The sequence below is a fragment of the Capra hircus genome, chromosome 11 (assembly GCF_001704415.2).
Source record: "Capra hircus breed San Clemente chromosome 11, ASM170441v1, whole genome shotgun sequence".
NCBI classification, from domain to species: Eukaryota; Metazoa; Chordata; class Mammalia; order Artiodactyla; family Bovidae; genus Capra; species Capra hircus.
This window is the reverse complement of record NC_030818.1, coordinates 97,746,788-97,768,788: the sequence shown is the minus strand read 5'-3', so window position 1 is coordinate 97,768,788 and position 22,001 is coordinate 97,746,788. Positions and strand designations below refer to the sequence as shown.

Here is a 22,001-nt window from a genome sequence, read left to right as displayed (position 1 = left end):
GAGCAAGATCCCGCTCCAGCCCGCAAAGGTGAGTTTTCTCTTCCTCCATCTAAATGGAGAAACTGTTGACCTTGAGACCTTTACATGGCCATTTTCTTCATTTCTTGACGTCATAGTTTCAGGAATTTGAGGATTCGACCTGAGAATGCCTGTTATCTGTGCTCCATTGTTAACCATTCCTCAAGAACCCTTCCCTTTGCTCATGTGGTCACCAGTGGTCTTCTCTAGAGAATGACACAGCCGCTTGCCTCTAGCCTAGGGACCTGGGATGGTGGGGGTTGCTCCTGGGGGTGCCGTCCACTAACCTGCTCCCTCGGCGCAGCCTCCATCCTCCCCAAGGCGGAGGTTTGTGTCCGGAACCACGTCCAGCCCTACATCCCGTCCATCCTGGACGCCCTCATGGTTCCCACCAGCCAGGGCTTCACAGAAGTGCGGGATGTCTTCTTCAAGGAAGTCACCGACATGAACCTGAACGTCATCAATGAAGGTGGCATCGACAAGCTGGGTGAGGTGAGATGGACCCTGGGTTTGGTTTTGGGTCTGGTCTGGCCCCCGTCAGGCCCTCACTGTGATGAGGGCAGGCCCTTTCCCTCCTGGGCATAACTTGTGAACAGAGGGTCTGCAGGAGGCATGGAGCCGGCCACGTCCATAGATGCCATTTTTGTGCCCCTCACAGATGGAGCCGGCCCCTCTCGCTTCTGAGTTAGCTGGTTCTCGGGTTGAGCGGCCTTCCACAGGCCCCATATCAGGGTGGTCTACTGCCGGGAGCCCCACATGGTTGCCAGGTCTGGGAGACAGAATCGGCCCTGTGACCTTAGCTTCTTCTCCACCCCAAACTGAGGAGTTCCATTGACAATAATAATCATAGACTTTGAGAACCATAGAGGACCCTGGGGATCACAAAAACCCATCTCCAGATTTGGAGGCTGAGGAAACCAAGGCTCAGAGATGGTGAGCGATTTGCCCAGGGCCGCCCAGCGCTCAGGCCGGCCTGTCTCCACTCGCTGTGCTGCCGAACCCCCCTCCTGCCTGCAGAGCCTCGGCTTTCCTGTCCCAGGTCCTCCAGCGCTTTCCCTGGTGATCACCACCGCCGGATGGCCTTCCCTGGCGCCAGCGCCGGCCCCGGAGCCTGTACTCAGAGGGCCCAGGGGCTGCGGGGGCTGCCCGGCCCCTCCGGTGGCCCCAGCTCAGGTCCCTCGTGTGTCCCTGCCTCCTTGCAGTACATGGAGAAGCTGTCCCAGCTGGCGTACCACCCCCTCAAGATGCATAGCTGCTACGAGAAGATGGAGCCGCTGCGGCTCGACGGGCTGCAGCAGCGTTTTGACGTGTCCAGCATGTCTGTGTTCAAGCAGCGAGCCCAGATCCACATGCGTGAGGTGGGCACAGGGCTTGCCAGCGCCCTGACTATCCCCGCAATCCTGCATGTTCTCTCCTGCTCCGATCTCTTGGCCGTGCTCTCGGATCTGTTTGGATGCCTGTCCCTCTGTGCACCTGGCTAAGTCAGACTCACCTCTTGGGTCTCAGAGACCCCTTCATCCAGGAAGCCCTCCCTATTCCCTAAACTCCTTCCCACAGGGCCCAGACGCTCTGTTCCCCTGGGGCAAGGAGGGGTGGCGCTGGTGCCTGGCAGTGAGCCAGTGCTCTAGACACAGCATAGGAGTGAGCAAGTGAAAGGGTGTCTGAGTGCCTGGACACCCCTTCCTCCCAGGGGGGCACCCCTCCTCCCGGGGGGCACCCCTCCTCCCTGGGGGCACCCCTCCTCCCCGGGGTCACCCCTCCTCCCCAGGGGGGCACGCCTTCACATGCCCTATGGTACACTCCGCCTCCAGCAAATGGACAACGCCGTGTACACCTTCGAGACCCTCCTGCACCAGGAGCTGGGGAAGGGGCCCACCAAGGAGGAGCTGTGCAAGTCCATCCAGCGCATCCTGGAGCGGGTGCTGAAGGTGAGCTGCCCGGCCAGGCCCTGCCCCTCTACCCCGGGAAGGAGACAGGGGCCTGGGTGAGACGGGGGTGCTGACGGAGGCCCCTGACCCAGAGCTCCCCTCGCCCCGGCCCCTCTTTCCCGGCAGAAGTACGACTACGACAGCAGCACGGTGCGGAAGCGCTTCTTCCGGGAGGCGCTGCTGCAGATCACCATCCCATTCCTGCTCAAGAAGCTGGCGCCCACCTGCAAGTCGGTGAGCAGCCCTCCACTCCCGCCCGCCGCCCGCCGCCCGCCGCCCGCCGCCCACCGCCCAGAGCCTGACCCGCAGCCCTGACCGCCCTCTCTCTGCCCCCACGCCCGCCCCGGCCGGCAGGAGCTGTCCCGGTTCCAGGAACTGATCTTCGAGGACTTTGCCAGGTTCATCCTGGTGGAGAACACGTATGAGGAGGTGGTGCTGCAGACGGTCATGAAGGACATCCTCCAGGGTCAGTGCCGCCAGCTGCAGAGCCGGGTGGGGCTGCCCTGCCGTGTGGCCCCAGTTAGGACTCTCACTGCTGGAGGGTGGCGGAGGCGGGCGCCCAGAGGCTTCCTGGTGGGGTCAGCTAAGCTACAAAGGGGAGACTCAGGTGGTGGGCCCACTGTTCGTGGTATGGGTCTGGGGTGGTGTCCAGCCCAGTGCCTTGGGTACGTTGAGGGTCCTTGGCACTTTGGGGAGTGTCAGGTGAGTGATGGGGGTTAGGGTCCCACCCCCTGCTTCCCACACTGAGTCCTCGAAGAAGCCTGGTCCGGTCGCAGTGCCCACTCAGGCCGAGGGGTTGTGACATGGGGCACACGGTGCGGGGTGTACTGGTGGCCGTCAGCCCCCCGCTCAGTGTCCTGTCACCCCTTTCTGCCCCGCAGCCGTGAAGGAGGCCGCCGTGCAGAGGAAACACAACCTGTACCGGGACAGCGTGGTCATGCACAACAGCGACCCCAACCTGCACCTGCTGGCTGAGGGCGCACCCATCGACTGGGGCGAGGAGTATGGGGACAGCGGCGGTGGCGGCGGGGACCCCGGCGTCCAGGAAGCAGCCCCCGTCTCGGAAAAGCGCCGGCGTGCCAAGCAGGTGGTGTCCGTGGTCCAGGACGAGGACGCGGGGCTGCCCTTCGAGGCCGCCCCTGAGCCAGCACCCTCGTCCCCGGACAGCGTCACTGAGCTCCGTGGCCTGCTGGCTGGGGATCTGCGGGCCGAGAGCCCCCCGCTGGCCAGCCCCCTGCTCAACGGGGCCCCCGTGCAGGAGAGCCCCCAGCCCGGGCTGGCCCCCGAGGCCACCTCACCACCCGCCTCACCCCTCCGGCAGCTCCCGTCCGAAAAGCTCGGGGGCCCCGAGCCTCCCAAGCCCAGCGACCAGGAGACCGGCGAGCAGGTGTCTGGCCCGGGCGGCCGCCCCCCCATCCACACCACCACCGAGGACAGTGCCGGGGTGCAGACCGAGTTCTAGGCTGGTCGCCCCTGGAGCCTCTGTTGGACACAGCACGTGGGCCACTCCCTCCGGGGCCCTAGCTTGGGTCTGGGCGGGGAGCACAGGATCTGTGCCTTCCGGGCGGGGCGGGGCGGGGGCAGGGCTGGTGTGGCACCAAGGGGGCTGGGCGAGGATGGGCCCACTTGAGTCACTTTATGGGTTTGGTCACACTTGGTTGCTCTGTTTTCTCTTCTGTGGGATGATCGTGGCTTTCCTGCTCCTGGGGGGGAGGGGGGCTGGGAGCACTCTTAGTCCACCCTCCCTGCCTGCCTGCCTCTGCGGCCTGTTCCCCTCGTGGGTCTTGCCATCCACGGAAGGAGGGCGGTGAGAGCTGCGTCCACCACCTGGCTTCTCCCATCACTGAGGGGGCCTGTTAGAACCAGGAGGCCTGAGCGCTGAGGCCCATCTCTGGGCCCCTGAGGCTAGTTTTGGAGTGGACTCTGGCCTGGCTCTCCCACCCCAGGTGAAGGGACGTGCAAGGAGGGGGTCTTGAGGCTGGGGGGGGGGTGCTGGGGGAGGGCTGCCTCTCGAGGTGGGGTGGGAACAGGAACAGCCTGGAATGTGCTGGTCTGGGGCGAGGACGTGTCTGAGGGAAGGAGGGGTGACCTCTGCAGAGGTACTGCTGGCGGGGTGGGCGGGGTGCACTTGAGGGATTGCCGGAAGCTGAGACTCTGCTCGCCTCTACTTGCTGGCGTCTGGTCTCTAGGAGTCCCTCTGTCCGGCTGGGCTGGGGATGGGGACACTGCTCAGTGGCAGGGCTGGGCGGGTGGGGACGCTCTCTTCTGTGGGCCACTTCCAAGGTACACGCTGTTCCTCGAAGGAGCTGGCGGGGCTCGAGAGGGGCCATGGTGCCCCAGGACATCACGAGCATTTGGGGCAGGCTGGGGCTCTAATGCAGCGCACCCTGACAACTCCAGGACTGTTCATGTGGCCCTGCTGTTCCCCGCCCCTCAGCTCCTTGTTCCTGAGGGTGAGAGTTAAGTCACAGTCATCCCCAGGGGCTGGGGCCACCTGGTTTTCCCAGGCCTTCTCTTCTGCTTTGAAGGGAAGGCAGACAGGACAGAAACCTACTCCTTCAGGGTCCTCACCGGCCCCCCACCGCAGCCCTGCATCTCCCATCCCCTGGATCTGCTAACTGGGCCAGGGCCTGGGACCCATGGGACGTGCGGCGCTGGCTGGTGCTCAGGGACCCCCTTCGAGTCCCCTGCAGCCCCAGTCTCAACGCTGAACTAACCTCTTTGACCAATACAATCCGTCTGAAGATGCTCTCCTCTGGTGCCTTCTCTTGGGACTTTCTGATCATCCTTCCCAGATATTGTATTGAAAATATTATGCAAACTGTTTAAGCTTCTACTAATCAATAAAGTGCTTTATTTAAAGCCAGTGGCCCATGTGTGATGCTGGCTGGGTGGGAGACCTGGGCTGGAGACGGGCCTCTGCACCTTGACTTTCGGGGCTCGTTGCTTACAGGTGCACGTGACCAGTTCCCCTATGAACCCATTTTCCAGAGGAGAAAACTGAGACTCGGTGAGGAGGGGCACAGCAGGTAGGTGACTAGCCTGATGGCAGCTCAGACAGCTTCCTCTGCTGGGGGGTCTGTGCGGGGTGGGCCTCTGGCAGCTTCAGGCAATGGGGAGGGCAACTCCTTTATGGCCATGGTGGGCGGGCTCACACTGGATCCAAACAGTAATGTCAGTGTTTAAGACTCCTGCTCACAAGGCGAGCACTCCTGAGTACTTACTGTGGGCTGTGAGCATTACCTGCAGGACGAGGTAACCTCCGGGGGACGGGCACCATCATTACACCAGTGTGTAAACTGAGGCCCAGGGGCGCGGGGAGCCTGGGCAGAAGTTCTGGGTCATGGGGACACCTCCCCCCCGCCAGCTGGTGGGGACAGGCTACCCCTGTTGGGTAGGCACCTTGGGGGATGGTGGCCAGTGCCCGAAGTTCTGTCAACAAGGGTGGAGATGAGAAAACTGGGGCTCAGCAGGGTTTTTTGCTGTTGACTTTGGCAAGTCATCAAACCCAGCCTCAGACTGCTCACCTATAAAAGGGGCCTCGTGAGGCTTCAAGGAGACCCGCCAAATGCCCTGCTCTGCAACGTGGCCCTGCCCATCTCAGGCCGCCATCTCCCCTCTTAGCTGAGCGGAGCTCAGGAGGGTGTGTGTGGGTGTGTGTGGGTGTGTGGGTGTGTGGGTGTGTGGGTGGGTGTGTGGGTGGGTGTGTGGGTGGGTGTGTGTGTGTGTGTGTGTGTGTGTGTGTGTGTGTGTGTGTGTGTGTGTGTGTGTGTGTGTGTGTGTGTGTGTGTGTGTGTGTGTGTGTGTGTGTGTGTGTGTGTGTGTGTGTGTGTGTGTGTGTGTGTGTGTGTGTGTGTGTGTGTGTGTGGGTGGGGTGGGTGGGTGGGTGGGTGGGTGGGTGGGTGGGTGGGTGGGTGGGGGTGGAACTTGGAAAGCAGGACTCCGTCCACAAGGGGCTGTTACCTGTTTCAGCCACAGGACTGACCAGCCCAGCAAGGCAGGGAGAGGGCCTGGCCCTGCGTCCCACCGGTTCTCACGCGGGGCCTGGGATGAGCCCGCAGTGCCCCCTGGTGGCCACCGGCCTGGGTCCGGACCCCCTACTGTCCCTCACTGAACAGGTAGGGACATAGGGTCTGGAAGGCTGGCCAGGGTCCGAGTTACCTGGAGGCAGAGCAGGCGCCCCAGCAGGCCTGCCTCTGGCCCAGAGAGAAAGCTGCCCTTGGCTCAAAATGATCTGCCCCCAAAATGCACGACCAAGTTCAGCTCTGCCGCAAGCACGAGGAGCACGGCTCCCTCTAGACTTGTGCAGCGAGCGACCTGTGCAACTGTACGGGTTCGGAGTCAAGATGCTTCTGTCCTGGTTGCAGGGCCCCGGGCCCCCTGGTCTGGGGTAATGGTTACACAGCACACAAGGTGGCCCACATGGCCCCATCTCCTCCGAGGACTTTCCAAGCCTGTCTCCTCCTGAGCCCAGTCTCTCCACCTGCAAAAGGGAGGTGTGGGTAAATTCACACACCTCACCCCCACTTCCCACCTCCCTGGGCTCCACCAGGGCCCAGTGACGACTCAGGAGGAGCAGGCTAGAGATGGGTTTATTGACGTTCCTGCTTCAGGTCTCTGAAGCTCAGGGTCTGCTCCTGAGCTGTGTGGGGAGAGGAGGTGCAGGTCTACGGAGCAGAGGGGCCCAGAGCTCGGGGCGGGGCGGGGCGGGGCGGGGCGGGGCGGGGCAAAGCAGGGAGGCCAGGAGGGGCTGATGTTGCTTGGGGCACCAGACCTGCGCTGAACACCTCCTGGCCAGTTGATCCCAGGACAGGCCACAGTGGCCGCCCCTACCCTGGGCCAGGGCTCCCACCACCGCTGCCGAGTGGGACGGCACTGCCTGGGTTCCCCTGAGGAGGAAACCAAGGCTCCAGGAGGGGCTGCGACCGCCGCGGGCAGCTGGGACCCTTGGTGCTGGCTCAGACGGAGGTGCGGCTGTTGCTGGTCCCACCCCAGACCCTGTGGTCCTGCTGCAAGGGGTCCCCCCGCCCCCTCTACAGGATTTAAACTGCTCCATCCTTGGGCAGGAACGCTCCCGTCTCAGCCTGGCCCAGGACGGGGTAGGGGGGCCAGACCAGCCTGTGGGGAACAGGAGGGAGTGGAGCCCCGGGCCCGAGGGTGGCAGAGGCCGGCGCTCAGCTGCTGTGGTAGATGCGGAGGCGCTGGGCAATGTCCTGGCGGCACAGCGGGCAGGTGCGCAGGGGCTGGGAGCACAGCTGGCAGCAGCAGACATGGCCGCAGTTGAGGAAGATCATCTGGGCCTGGGGGTTGGGGGGAGAGTGGGGACGTCAGGGCCCCACCCCGGCTGGTGCCCCGGCCCCATCCTTCCCCCCGAAGAAGGGGGACTCCATGGTCGTCAGACTCCATTTCCCGTCCATCACAGGATCCCACCGCCCTCTGTAGCAGCCATTTGGGGTGGGGGGAGGGTGGTCCATTGCCTGTCTCACCAGCCCTGCTGTTAGAGGATGTGCAGGTTGCTCCCAATTTAGGGATTTTTATGCACTTTGCCTCAAAATGACCCCAACCTTATGGATCACAAGCCGTGTCCATGCTTTGCCTCAGCATTTCCTCTTTTTAGGAGAGACAGGAAGCCACCTCTGGGGCCCAGAGCAGGGGTTTGGTTAAATTCATAACCAAGTCCTCCCCAACCCCCGTATCATGGCATTCTCTGGGGCCAGCAAAGACCACGGGGTGATCAAACTGTTAACATGTGGCCTTTTCTAAGTAGGATCATGGTGGAGGGAACAGGGGTTTATTTTATATGCTATGTTGTTTTTTTATAACAGCTGTTAATTTTGTTTTTAAAACTAAGAGTTTTGAAAAAAACCTCTCCAGAGAAAATTTTGTTGATATTTAATGACTTGGGAAATTTTCCTGCATGAATTTAAAAAACTCTTCTGTAAAAAAAAAAGAAAAAAGGCCCAGCAAATGCTGTCAGTATTGCTCATGTCTTGAGTCTTGGGATCATGGGTCATTTTAATTTCCTGTATTTTCCAAAATTTCTAATGAACACAACATATTTTTAAACTCTCTGCAGAATGAATCACCCATGCCTGAGACGGTGGCAGGTGCTGGACGGGCGGGTGCGGGGGTGGGGGGATGGTGGCCCCGGGGGTTGGGCCCATCACCCCTAGACTTACCTCCCGTTCCAGGCACACCACACACTCTGAGGTCTGTACCTCCAGCAGCTCTGCGGGGGGAGCCGAGGGTCTCACTGCTTCAGGCAGCTCCTCGGGGGCTGTGGGCAGGACCCCGCCCTCGGGTGGCTTCAACAGCTCTGTGTGGAAAGACAGAGGCTGAGCCAGGGTTCTGACTATCTGACCCCGTCCCTCCCCAGCCCAGCCTGCCTTAAGTGGACAGAGAGCTGGAGGTGGGGGGGGGGGGTGTTCCCACACACCCTCTTGTTTCTCTTTGCTGAGCCTCATTCCCCATCTATAAAGTGGGAGGGCCAGGACCCTGGGCAACTAAGTCCTCTTACCCCTCACACACCCTGAACCCCTCTGGGCTACCCTGCCACTGTCACAGGTGAGAAATCAGGGAGGGAAAGCTGCTTGCCGAAGGCCAGAGGGCCACCTGGTGGTGGGGCCGCCGGGCCAGGAACCCTGGGTGAGGGGCTCTGGGGGGCGCCCGACCTTGAGCACAGATTCCCCACCAGGGGCCCGGGCACAGGGGGCCCAGAGGAGCAGAGAAAGGACTAGACAGCTCTCTAAGGCTGCGCCCCTGCCCTGGGAGAGCCCCCAGCACACCCGCTGCTCCGCCCTAAGCCAGCTTCCTCTGCCCAGGTCCCAAGCGCCCAAAGCAGGACGTGAGAATCCATCTCTCATCACACCACGTGCGCCAGTGACACCCGAGTCTCTTCATCCCTGAGCCCCCTCCCCTCAGAGCACATGTTGTTCAAGTAGTCTGTGGTTTAAATTACTAATTTCTGATAATCGGGAAAAAAACCCTACGATTTCTTTTTTTTTTTTAAAGCCTGTCACAACCACCCTAGACCTTCTAAGGGCCTCATGGTGCCCCCCAAACAACCGCTGTAGGCGTGGGGGGAGGCACATCTCTATTTCATGGAACATATGTTGAGTCCCGGGATTTGGAGAACTGTCAAGAAGATGCCTGAGGATCTGCTGCCCTTGAGCTAAGAAGGAGATGTCCCGCCCCGGCCCCTCCCTGGAGGGCGGCCATGGTCAGGGAGAAGCCCTCAGGGTTAGGGTTAACTTCTCTGCCTCGGTTTCCTCATCCCTCAAAGGAGGGCAGCAGCGGCGCCCACCCCGTGGGGCTGCACAAAGGAGGCCTGACACGGTCATCGTGTCAAATGCCTGACACCTGTCCTGCTCGGCAGGCAGGAGACCCCGACTCCTCCCCACACCCCTAACCCCACCCACAATCCCTCTTGCCCCCACTCAGCCACAGCTCCTCCCACCTCCCAGTCCACACCACACACATCTCTGTCCACACACACCTGCCCTGGGCGCAGTGCTGGGCACCTGTGGGCACTGGGCCCGGCGGGTTTCTCCCACTACTCCAGGGCCCGAGTGTGTGGTTCCTGATGTCAGTAGGGTGGGTTTAGGGAAGCCAGGAGGGTCCCTCCACCACCGTAGGAAAAGCTCACGTTTTCCATTTTGGGGTCTATTTTTCCCATTTATAAATGGCTTCTTTAGGAGGTGAGCTTAAGGACTGGCAGGGGTTGGAAGTGGTCCTACTCGTCCTGAAAGGGAAAGAGGTGATGCTCCAGCCACGCCCCCGCGTCAGGGCTCTGCTAGGAGAGGCCGGACGTCGGTACCTGGCTGGGTCCTGGCCGCGTCCAGTAGCTCCTGGGCTCTGCGCAGGATCTCGTGCTGCAGGCCGGCCTCCGAGACGCCCACCTGCGAGGACCGAGGGGGCGGGTCAGGGCCTGGGCGCGGCTGGGCAGGGGGCCTGCGGCGCAGCACAGAGCCGCCAGGACCGCCTCCTCCCTGACTTCTGGCACCTTCGACTAGACATGTGGAGGCTGACCGGCCCAGCCATCATTGCGGCGGAAAGACAGGGAAACCAGCACTGGTGACAGCCCCGGTCCAGCAAGTGCAGGGGCTGGGCCGACAGCGGCGGGCTGTCAGTTCACGCAGTCGGGTGGTTCACACCGAAGCCGGACTGCTGCAAAGTGGCCGCACCAGACGCTCAGTCCCTCAGCCTCCAGAGCAAGCGCTCCTGAACTTGGGCAACGTGGCCCACGTAGTCCTTCTGAGCCCCGGTGTCTGTGTCTGCCTCTGTCAAGGGACCAGGCAGTTCAGCAGAGTGGCCGACAGCACAGCCCCTGGGCTGGACGTGGCTCCACCATGTGACCTCAGGCAAGCTGCTACCTTGCTGTGTCTCCATGTCCTCACCTGAAAAATGACGATGACCGTACCTGCCTGCCCAGGTTATTGTGTGTGTGCTCTTTGTGAGTCCATGGACCGCAGCCGGCTGGGCTCCTCCGTCCATGGATTCTCCAGGCAAGAATGCTGAAGTGGGTTGCCATTTCCTTCTCCAAGGGAGCTTCCTGACCCAGGGACTGAACCCACATTCTTGTGTCTTCCGCACTGGCAGGCGGACTCTTTACCACTGTGCTTCCTGGGAAGCCCAGGTTACTATGAGGATCCAATGAATTTATATGGAAACCACGCTTAGATGTTTATCTAAAACATGCTTATGTGTAAAACGCGCTTAACAGTGTCAAACACTGTTAAGTACTCGCCAGAGTCAGTATTTGTCTCTTCTGAAGAGTAAATGAATTCGCGTAGAGTGTACCAGGCGCAGGCAGTGCTGCCGATAGAACTGTCAGCCCAGAGTGTGGGGAAAGGACGGTCCAGATGGCCTCCAAGGACCTGCCCAGCCTATGATGTGAAGATCCCATCTGACAGGGGCTGGCGGAGGGGACAATCTGGGGTCCACAGCACCTGCAGCTCTGGCTTTTGTAGCCAGGTGACTGGGGGCAGACGGGACAGGTGTCCTGGCCTGCTGGGAGCAAGGCGGCCCCAAGCCATCTGCAGACGGCAAGCCTTGCCAAGAACTGCGTGAAGATCAAGCCCCCCCTTGGCCGTCGGGTCAGGGCCCTGCCTGCCTCCCTAGCCTCCCCCAAGGGGCCGCCGCGGTCCACCTTGGCCAGGTCCGCAGGGCCCATCCGGCTCAGCATGGCCAGCGAGAGGCGGTGGTGGGCGAAGATAGGCAGGTAGTGCTCAGCCGACAGCTCCGCCAGGAGGGCCACCAGCGGGCGCTCCAAGCCTTCTTCCTGCAAGACACACCCGTGGGGGAAGCCCAGTGCACCACAAACCGGGAAAAACCACAAGGCCGTGACTTACCACAGCACACACAGAGTTCAGATACGTGTAACGTGACAGGAAAAAGGTATTCTTGGGACTTTTCCTACCGAGACGGCTATGGAAGGGCACAGAGACAGACGCGTGAAGCAGTTGGTTCACTGCCACTCAGTAAACCTGACAAAGCCAGCAACATAAGTGCCCATCGAGGAGGGGGACTGTTGAAGCAAATGAAATCACCCAGATCTTACATCATCAGATCCAGACACACAAGGAGATCTACACACCCAGGGCTGGAGAACACTACTGTTGAGGCTCCATTTTTATTTTAAAAAAAAAAGGGCATGTGAGGAGGGGGAAGGGACGACCCCTGTCCTGTCCGAGCTCCTGCAGTGGTGAGCACACAGCGGGCTCCCCCCGGCAGGAACTGTCTTCCCGCCACCAGAACCAATGCCGCCCCCACCATTCCCGTGCCTGCCCAGGCCGAGGACAGGCCCCGGTGCACCAGTCACCAGAGATGGGAAGGGAATTCCACCAGACAGATCAGCAAGCTGGCACTACCGGGGCCCAGGGCTCCTGTGGGGTAGGCACGCCCGCAACTCTCACCTGCAGCTTCAAGGACAAGGGTTTCTGGTTCAAGAGCCGCTGATACTGAATCAGCCAGTAATTCTCCTGTTTGGTTTCACTTTGGGCTTCTAACTCCGTCTGCCAAGAAGGAAGCAGACACTGTTAGTTACGAGTCAGTGAATAGAAACGCTGATGGCATGGGCGGCTGTGAACGGCATATGGATGGACTTGGTGTTTTACCAAGAACATCCCTCTCCACTAAGTCTCACTGTTTCATCTGTAGGAACCTGGGCAGCTGACATCTGGCGCCCCTGCCCCCCGCCGCCCCGGGCATCATGACTTGGAGGGGAGACACCTTCTCATCTCCCTGTGGGAAAAACAAAGCAGTAGGCAGCCGTCTCCTCCCCCCGGGAGGCTCTGCGTGTCCTCTGGGTGCCAGCAGGGGGAGAACTGGGATGCTGGGGAGAACTCAGCTTCTGGAGGGCACTTCGTCCACCTTCACCCACAAAGCCGGAGCATTGAGAACAGGAGAGAGGAGTGTCCACACAGGACATGGGCACAGAGACAGATGCACAAGGCTATTCACACTGACTCCTCCACCCCGCCACTCAGGCATGGTTCTAGGTGCTGGGGACGGAGGAGCAAGCGCAGCAACAGCAAGAGCGTCAGGGCGCTTGGTGCCAGCCCGCTGTGTGCTGGGAGACGCCGTTTTACTCAGTTCTCACAGCTCTGTGAAGCAGTCTCGACGCCACAGGTGAGGAGCCTGAGCGACTGGCAGAGAGATTAGCAGCCGGCCCAAGAGCCAAGGGCCGCCCCGAGTCAGAGCCAGGGTCAGGCCCAGCTTGGAGCCTGTGCTGAGCCACCAAGCCGCCCAGCCGGGGCCACGGCTGCACGCTGGGCTGTGGGACTGCAACTTGGGCATCCCCCAGCTCCCTGGGCGGGCCCTCTTGGACCTAGCTAAGTGACTCCCCTTTTCTGGCCTGGCCCTCTCTGGACTGTGGACACACCTCTCTTCGGGAGCCTGTGACCCTGATGGTCACGTCCTGCTGCAGTGGACAGTGAGTCACCAAGGTCCCTGTGGGCGGGAGCCTGGCCATGACAAGGCTGGCCGTGCATAGCACATGTTAACGTGGTCTGTGCCCAGCGGCACAAACATACCACCTGGGCTCGTGCGGGGCTCGGGAAGAGACTGGCCTTGCTGTCATCTGTTCCCGGCACAGGGCCTGGCCCACGGTGGAGCTCAGGGGATGTCTAGGGTAATGAAGCGTTTCTAAGAACAGTGGGCTCGGAGGGAAAGCAACCCCACACACGACATGGGCGCCACACGTACCAGGATCTCCCGGAGCTCCTCTTCTCGCTGCGTCTTCTCCTTGAGCAGCTGCTGGAGCAGTGAGCTCAGGGCCCAGCGCTGCTCCGAGATCATCTCCTGCGAGAGAAGGCCGTGGCCAGTGCTGGGAGCTCACGGCTCCCCGGCCCCGAGGCCCCCGTGGCGCGGTGGCAGGACACCCCTCCAACTGGTTCTCAGCTGGGGGCTGCGGTAGGCCTGACTCCCATCAAGGCTCTGTCCCTGATCTCAGGCTGAGGACCGGGGGAGAGAGTGGAGGTGCCCTTCTCCCCAGCCTGCACCTCCCTTCCCTGGGGGGCGGGGAAGGCCAGGCGTGGGCTCTAGTGCCCAATGACAGTGCAGTGATGAGAAACGCCAAACAAAGGAAATGACAAGCGGCAGGGACCCTGACTTCGGGCTCACTGACCACAGAGCACCTGGGCAGAAGCAAAGGGCAAGAGGGGTGAGGAGCCCATGCCAGCCAGCATGGAGGAACGGGCATACCCCAGAGAGCCCCGTCTGTGTCCATGCTCCACTCCTCTCTTCCTCTTGGAATATCCCATGGAGACCCCAAAAATGGGAGCCCCACAGCTCCAACAGGCAGGAGATGGGCACCCACCAAGCACAGTGGTTATGCTGGGGGTTGAGCGCCCCTAACCTCGGCAAGGCTGAGGCCTGTCCCACTGGTCTCTGATGGCTCCATGACACAGGCTGGGTCTAGGAGACTCCTCTATTTTATGCAGGGGCAACCTGAAGGCCTGGGGAGGGGAGGCAACCTACCTAAGGTCACACAGTGGCAGACCTGTGACCAGGACTCCAGACCCTAGCTCTCTTCCACAGTGAGAAGCCCATGGGATAAACAAAAACTTGTCCACTGAGGACAGACACAGGGACAGGGACAGACAGAAGGCTCAGCTCGAAAGCCGGGCACAGGGCACACGCCCTCTCACACCATGGACCCAGCCCCTCTGTGAACGCTTGGGGAGACTGAGGCACAGAACAGGGAAAGGGCCATCCCTCCGCCCCTCTTCCCCTCCCGGCCCAGGGCACACAGCAAGGGCCAGAGATCAGAGGAGCTGCCTGCAGGAGTGACATGGTTCCTTTCCTCCAAACATCCTGAGGATACCAAGAATGCTGTCCCCTCCGGGGTGTTAGCTGTGAGAACCAGTGCCCCAGAAGCATGGCTTGAGAGAGGCAGGGAGCTCAGTAGCGACCCGGCTCCAAAACAAAGACAACACGGAGATGGAGATGCAGCCTGGTGAGCCTTGGCAATGAAACCCTCCTTCCTCTGACCTTCCTGCCTAGCAACAGGTTGACCCACCCCTAACCTGGGCCTGCGCTGGGCCCGCATGAGCCTTCTGGGGTCGTGGCATCCTCCAGCATCACCGCCTTGTCTGCGGGAGGGCAGCTGAGAGGGGTGGGGGCGCCAGCGGGAGGTCTCATCAGTGGGGGTGGAGTGGGGGGACAGGCAGGCCAGGGAGCCCTAAACATACCTGCAGCGCCTCTGTGTCCAGGGATTTCCTCTTTAACTCCAGCTGTGTCAGCTGCAATAACTCAGTTTCTATTAACTTAATCTAAACAGAAGATGAGACAGGGGTTTTTTAATTCACATTAACCACGGCTCAGTCCTGCGCCGCTGCTCCTGGATGGCCAAGCGGACCTAAGAATCCTTTCTGGGGGGGCAGGGGGAGGCTCTGGAATGAAGGGGGCTGAGAACCTGGTAAACCTTATCAGCAGGGCTTTAAACAGAATTTGTTAGCTCACGGGGCTGAGTGCTTGTCCTGGCCAGAACTGCTGATCAAAAGCCGGGCACAGGGCCAGCCCAGAGGGGGTGCCCATCAAGGTGCGTGGGACGAAGGGGCTTCCTTCAAGGTGCGGGCCAGAGTGAAGAACAGACCTGGAATTCTCAGAGCCTCTTGCCAGTCCAGTTATCTTGCTTCCTCTAGACAGCTGTCCACAGAGGAGAGCAGAGGGGAGCGGAAGGAACTGGATTACAGTAGCAATAATAGAGTCGCTGACATTCATCGAGACGGCACACGCTAGGACTGTGCTGCGCATTTTTTACGCATCTTTTCCATCGCTTCTCCTCTGCCGGTGGAGGTATTATTGCCTCCATTTCACAGACAAGGAAACCAAGGCTCAGAGATATTAAGTAACTTGCCCAAGGACTCACAGCGGGTAAATGAGCGTGCCTTTTCCTTGAGGTTGTCCCTGCCTGTGGTCTCCAGGGGAACAGCTGGCCTGGTGGGTCAGAACCACGCATAGTGAGAACGTCTAGGGGATCACCACATACCTCCAGGGTGTGAGTGGGGTCTTTTAGTCCTGGGGGTCAGACCCCCACAGCCAGTGACTTCTCTACTCTGAGCCTATGACCTGCGACCTTTGCCCCTATGACCCCACCAACCCCTGGTCAGAGGAATGAGATTCATGTCCGGCAATGTGGGGTTGAAATTAAAGGGGAAATAAAAAGGTAAGTTGGTTTTGGCCAAAATAGAAAAGAAGAAAAAGAAGAAGGAAAAAAAAAAAACCATGCAAAATGTGAAATTGAAAGTGTGCTGAATACAACGTGATATGCATCCTGTAGCCTGAAAGCTCGCTTGTCTCCAGCCACCCTACCACCTGCCCAGGGAGCGCAGAGAGCCAGACACAGCCCCGCTGGGTGAGGGCTCGCCCAAGGTCACCTGGGGGTCAGCAACGGAGGCCACGCGGGAGCACGCCCCGGGCTCCACCCACCCAGGTGGGGCGTCACCTGTCCCAGCTCCTCCATCCGGGCCACAGGACGCTGCAGTTCGAGCCGGCTGAGGGGTCCTGCCTGGGGTTGGTCAGTGTGGGGCTGCCCAGGGGTCAGGGCCTCCCTCCCTCAGCCCTGGGCATCGTGACAAGCAGCAGGCACAGGTCCCACCAGTCAGCATCCACAGTGCTGTCCCAGGCACCTCCAGACACCCCAAGTAGGTGATGCCCCGAGTAGGTGATGCCCTGTGAGGCTCTGTGAGGGGAGGGAGGTGCTGGAGAGACTTCCTGCCGGCCTGGCCTGGAGAAGCCGGGACTCAGACCTGAACTGTGGCCTCTGAAAGCCCACAGGGTGGTGTGGGGGGCAGGGCCGCGCTCACCTGCTTCCGGATCTGCCGATGCATCAGGTCCTTCTTCACCTGGAGAGCCTCGAAGGCTGCCTTCTGCATGGCGCTCTGCGACAGACAGCACGGCTGCTCAGGGGGCCCAAACACAAGCTGCCTCAAAGACACCCTAACCGACGCCTATTTCCTTCTTAGACAACAACTTTTCAGCTCACTTGCTTAATTTTTTAACAAATAATACTTATTAAGCACGTATTACCTGCCGGCCACGTGCTCAGGGCTCTCCCTGTGGTGCACGTGGAACGACCAATGAAGGGGGTGGGGGGAGGCGCCCTCACTGCCCCATTTCACAGATGAGGAGAGTGAGGTTTGGGAAAGTGAGCTGGCTGGCACTGGGACGCAAGTCTGTCTAGCTCAGAGCCTCATCTTAACCCCAAGGCCGGACATCCTCTCTGAGAAATACAGCCTTTTCCTCAGACAGTCTTGCAAGGACTAAGCCCACAGCGTTTTGGGGGAAAGAAGAGAGAGATCGGAGTTGGGGAGGAAGGAAAGGGAGCGATGGGCCTGTGATGGGAGGATGACATCACAGAGGGAGAAAGGAGAGAAGAGACGAGAGGGTGGGGGAACCCTGACAGGGCTCATGGGGAAACCTGGGGCCTGAACAATTTGGACAGAGGAGGGAGGAAGTCAAGAGGGGGCTTTCCTGGGCTGGTCCACACAGTAGCACCTGCTGTGCGACCCCTAAGCCCAAGGGAGAGCAGATAAAGGGTGGCGGGACTGGAAGGGAGAAGTCAGGGGCTTGTTCCGACTCTGCAGGGGGGGTGGGGGCGGGCACTGCCACCAGATCCTCATGAGGGAGCCCCACACAGCACGGGGAGGGGGTGCCTGGGAAGGACAGCTCTCCTGACTTCAGTAAGTGGAAACCACCACCCAGAGAACCCTCTCCCTGCCCCTCATCCTGATGGTCTGTGCATTTCTAAACTCTCTGAGCATCTTGGTTCTTATGTTCTCCAGAACAGCACCTCCACATGGAGTTGAGCCGCCCTGCTCTCGGCTCCCTGCACCCTCCCTGTGCCCCCGCCCCATGCCCTTGGCAAGGGCTCACCTCCTGCAGGATCTGGCTGATGGCTTTGTTCTGATCCATCTGTTGCCACGACAGAATCTGCTGGAACCGCTCATCCATATCAGCCATGCTGCCGGAAAGACAGCAAATTCACTCACTCTCTGAACATTTCCTGAGCACGTACTGTGTGCCAGGCACCTTGGAGGAGATGGGAGATAAACCATTTATTCACTCAGCAAGACTTATGGAGCACCCGCTGGGGGCCACGTCCTGGGCTGGGTGGACATGGGAGTTTTGTCTGAATCCCACAGCCCTAGCAGGGTGGTGGCAGAGTCTGTGTCTCTGGGGCTGGGGAGGTGATCTCTGGGAATCCTCTCTACGACACCCCCCTGAAGTGGTGGCCTGGCTCTGCCCACCCATCCTCCACCGATAGGGAGCTCACGACCTCTCAGGTTAACCCCACAAGCTGAGAGAAAGCTGTCCTTCCTGGCACTAACATCTCACCCTCCACTCCAGTGTTTCTCAGCCTGGCCGTGGACCTGCCCTCATCCCCCTAGAACAAGTCTAGTGGCACAAAACCCCAAACACTACCACTAACATGCCCATTATTTAGGTACAAGCTTGGTTTTGAGTTTGTGTCATGCTAACAGCTGCTATCTATTGCATCCTCATGTGCTGACATGATCACTAAGGTCCATCAAGTCCTCCAATAACTCTAGTAATAGCTACTGTCATTTATCCCCATTTTAGTGATAAGAAAACCAAGGCTGAGAGAGGGAAAATAACTTGCCCAAGACATCACAGTTGAGAAATAGAAGCGGGATGTGAATCCACATCTGTCTGCCCCAAGTGCCCACGCTCCTAAAAACAAAGTCACATCACCTAGAAGGCAGAAGAACCCCTGTCTCTGCAGGAACGCAGGGTAGGCTGGCATGCTCCAGGTGCCCAGGGGGAGGAGAGACACAAGAGCAGTCAGAGCTGCTGGCCTGTCCCTGTCTGGGGCTCCTGAGCCTCAAAGGCACTTTGCTCACCTGCTGGGCACTGCAGCTCCTTCAGACACAAAAACAGTGCTGGGGTGAACTTGGAGGGCCAGGCCCAGAGGGGCTGTCAGCGTGAGACAACCCCCTCACCACACCCTTGAGTGCACCCCACTCCTGACCTGTGACCTGGGAGACTGAGTCGCCACAGTTTAGAGCACACTGTTTGGGTCAAACCCTAAGCTCTGCCACTGGCTGGTGGTGCTTCCCTAGGGCCCAGCGAGAAAAGCCACAAAGACCAGCAGTCACTTACTCCTGAGGACCTGGCCCGGGGTGGGGTGGCCCACGCATGGCAGGGGATTCCTGTGCCAATGCTCACTCCATAGCTCTGAGCCAGCTCCCCCAACTTCCTCACTCGGGAAGCCCCTTCCTTATCTTACCTGGAGCAGGCCTGCTGGACCAAGTTCTGCCTCTGAGACTCGTAGGCCATCTGGATGAGCCGGCTCTTACAGCTTTCGGTCAGCATCTGCTGCATGGCGGCTGAAGAAACACGTTGGGGGTGGAGGGCGCGGTGGGGGAGGGGGGCGGTGCAGGGCTGAGCAGCCGCTCCTGGTGGCCTATGGGGTCACCTGGCCACCCACCTGACAATCACCCTTGGGAAAAAAATCTTTTTTTTTTCAATTATAGAAGTAACTTCAGCTTAAAAGGCTGATGAGTTACAAGAGACTGAACACACACACACACAATCTCCTACAGTCTTGTCACCCAGAAATATTATTTTGATGTATCTTCTACTGAAGAATTTTTAATGTATATTGATGGATTTATAAAAATTTAAATGAAAGAATTAAAAGCAGGGACCTGAATATTTGTATACCCATGTTCATAGCAACATGGGTCACAACAGGCAAAAAAAAGGTGGAAACAGCCCAAGTGCCCACTGATGGACGAATGAATAAACAAAACACGGTCTAAGGACTTCCCTGGCGGCCCAGCGGGAAGGAAAGCACCTGCCAGCGCGGGGGACACAGGCTCGATCCAGGAGGAGGCCACATGCCATAAGCAACTAAGCCCGTGCGCCACAGTTACTGAGCCTGCAACACCTAGGGCCCGTGCTCGGCAACGAGAGAGGCCACCGCAGTGAGAGGCCCGCGCGCTGCTCCTCGAGAGCGGCCCTCACTCGCCACAACCAGAAAGACGCCCTCGCAGCAACGAAGACCCAGCACGGCCATAAATAACATTTTTTAAAATGTGGTCTATCCATACATTGTAATATTTCAGTCTTAAAAAGGAAGGGAATTCTGACATAAGCTACAACACGGATGAACTCTGAGGGCGTTATCTGAAAGAAACTAATCAGGAAAGGACACACACTGTATGATTCCACTTACACGTGGTCCCGAGAGCAGTCAAACTCAGAGACAGAAGGCAGACTGAAAGTAGAGCGGTGGCTCTACGGGGTCTGGGGAAGGGGAGGGGGAGTTCCTATTTAGTAGGCGTACAGTTTCCCTTTGGGATGATGAAAAGGTTCTGACGGGGTGATGGTGAATAGTGCACCATCAGAGCTATTAACGCCACAGAACTATTCATTTACGAGTGGTTACAAGGGTAAGTTTCATGCTTTGTATATTTCACCATAACACAAGAAAATTAAAACGCTTGTCACATTAAATATACCTCCTTTCTCACCTTTCATGAATGGACCCCTATATCAGCACAGCCATGTTAATAGCACCAACGGAGCACTATGGTGCGTGGACGGTGAAAAAGTGAAAGTGAAAGTCGCTCAGGCGTGTGCAACATTTTGTGACCCCATGGACTATACAGTCCCTGGAATTCTCCAGGCCGGAATACTGGCGTGGGTAGCCTTTCCCTTCTCCAGGGGGTCTTCTGAACCTAGGGATCAAACCCAGGTCTCCCACATAGCAGGTGAATTCTTTACCAGCTGAGCCACAAGGAAAGACCATGGATGACTGAAGTTTTAAGATAATCCTCTGTTTCAGCGCATCCAAAGTCTTCTTGTGATTATCAAATGGTACTTCTACAAATATCCCTGCTCAGACATCTTTGTGCACATCTCACTATTTGATCACTTCCTAGAATAACTCTTAGAAGTGCACAGGTTTCAAGGTCATGAATAATACATACACGAGTTGCCCTTTCTGCCCGCCAGAAAGATCCAGCTGATTCATACTTCCTCTGGCAGCACACAGGACAGCCTGACACCATACGCCCTCCACCACTCTAGGTTATTGCCTTTCCATTACTTTTGTTGACCTTTTTCAGTTATAAAAATAACACACGCTTTTTTTTTTTTTTAAAGCTAAGCAATAGGGAAATTTGAAAAGGTGAAAACAAAAGCCCTCTAACACTAAGCCTATTTCCAACCAGCTATTTGATAAACATCCATCTGGCAATACAAACACAACGCTTCTCTATAAATGGTGGACGACCGTGACCTTCAAATTGGGAAATTAACAATCTGACACCTCACGGGGCAGGAGTGGGATGAGACGGTGTATGGGACTTGCCAGTCCACCGCTGGGCACACGATGAACCTGGGCTGAGGGTGCACAGAACATCCCATCTTATCACTGAGGCTCTGAAGAACTGCGTGGCACCCACTGCCCTTGTTTGTGTGGACAGTGAAACACCCTGGGACCCCTCAGGGAGCAGCAGGAAAGCAAGCTCCTAGGACCACGAGAGGGGCCGCCGAAGCTCTCAAGGAGAGCAGCCCTGACAGCCATTGTTTACGAAATGCTCGCTCTGCGCCAGCACGATCTTATTGGACCCTCGTAATGACCTGACAAGGAAGATTATTACCTTCTTCCCCATTTTACAGATATGAAAACTGAGGCTCGGAAAAGTCAGGGATCAGTAATGTCCCTTAGGTCATATGGCTATGTGCCTGAGCTGGGATTTTTTTTTTTTTTTTAATTTATTTATCTGAGCTGGGATTTTTTAATCCAAGTCTAGCCTGACCCTAGAGCCCATGCCACGACAGGATTTGAAGGACTGTCTTGAGGGGCAACCCCCCAGCACCCCCTAGAGGTGGCCAACAGGGGGATGGGACGGCTGTCCCCTCTGCTCCCAGGACCCCGCCCTACCCCAAGGACTCACAGGCGATCTCACGGCGCCGCAGGTTCTCCGTCTCCTCCTGCGTTATGGACATCAACTGTTCCATTCTTATTCTAGAGAGAAAGCGATCCACGTGTTGAGCAAACGTAACATTTCCAATAGGAAATCTCGCCAGATGACCACCACCTCCTTCAAGAAGTCCTCCCTTATGTATCAAGCTGGACGTGCCCTCTGATATGCCCGTGGCATTATGCACCTCCCCTGGGGCCCTGTTAACTTTTACAGTTAAGAGCTTGTGGCATAAAAAGATGAAAATTCCCTTAGGAAAACAGGCCAAGGATGCAAACAGCCAATTCACTGATGCTTAAAGTGACCTTAAAAAAAAAAAGAAAAAAAAAAAAGGAAAAATGGAAAGATTCTTAATACTGCTAGTGATGAAAAAAGTAAAACTTTCTTTTCACATGTTGGGTTGGTTGAGCTTAAGAAAGCTAGATAACCGCTGGCAATGACCATGAAGGTGGAGAAATGGGTACTTCATGCTGTTGAGGGACGTGAACAGTCAAACGTGTTTTGGAAGGCCGTCTGGCAATACCTAGCTAAGTGTTCTAATATTTCCTTCTAAAACGTTCACCCACGTGCCTAAGGGTATATCTAGAAGACGTTT

General features: G+C 58.2%; 2 protein-coding genes across 2 annotated transcripts in view; one reads left to right on the top strand and one right to left on the bottom strand.

The window, feature by feature from the left end:
• FAM129B (family with sequence similarity 129 member B) overlaps positions 1 to 4,812 on the top strand; it is a 54,526-nt gene extending 49,714 nt beyond the window's left edge. The window contains exons 9-14 of the mRNA XM_018055811.1: positions 323 to 510; positions 1,221 to 1,376; positions 1,830 to 1,946; positions 2,073 to 2,180; positions 2,301 to 2,412; positions 2,828 to 4,812. Of these exons, the coding sequence (XP_017911300.1) occupies positions 323 to 510; positions 1,221 to 1,376; positions 1,830 to 1,946; positions 2,073 to 2,180; positions 2,301 to 2,412; positions 2,828 to 3,408 (1,262 nt within the window). The 3' untranslated portion in view covers positions 3,409 to 4,812. The remainder of the gene's footprint in view (positions 1 to 322; positions 511 to 1,220; positions 1,377 to 1,829; positions 1,947 to 2,072; positions 2,181 to 2,300; positions 2,413 to 2,827) is intronic.
• LRSAM1 (leucine rich repeat and sterile alpha motif containing 1) overlaps positions 6,521 to 22,001 on the bottom strand; it is a 34,384-nt gene continuing 18,903 nt past the window's right edge. The window contains exons 16-26 of the mRNA XM_018055810.1: positions 21,380 to 21,450; positions 18,700 to 18,799; positions 17,325 to 17,412; positions 16,256 to 16,330; positions 14,639 to 14,719; positions 13,152 to 13,247; positions 11,861 to 11,959; positions 11,095 to 11,226; positions 9,763 to 9,844; positions 8,126 to 8,262; positions 6,521 to 7,246 (exon numbers count right to left, since the gene is read on the bottom strand). Coding sequence (XP_017911299.1) covers positions 7,121 to 7,246; positions 8,126 to 8,262; positions 9,763 to 9,844; positions 11,095 to 11,226; positions 11,861 to 11,959; positions 13,152 to 13,247; positions 14,639 to 14,719; positions 16,256 to 16,330; positions 17,325 to 17,412; positions 18,700 to 18,799; positions 21,380 to 21,450 — 1,087 coding nt within the window. The 3' untranslated portion in view covers positions 6,521 to 7,120. The remainder of the gene's footprint in view (positions 7,247 to 8,125; positions 8,263 to 9,762; positions 9,845 to 11,094; positions 11,227 to 11,860; positions 11,960 to 13,151; positions 13,248 to 14,638; positions 14,720 to 16,255; positions 16,331 to 17,324; positions 17,413 to 18,699; positions 18,800 to 21,379; positions 21,451 to 22,001) is intronic.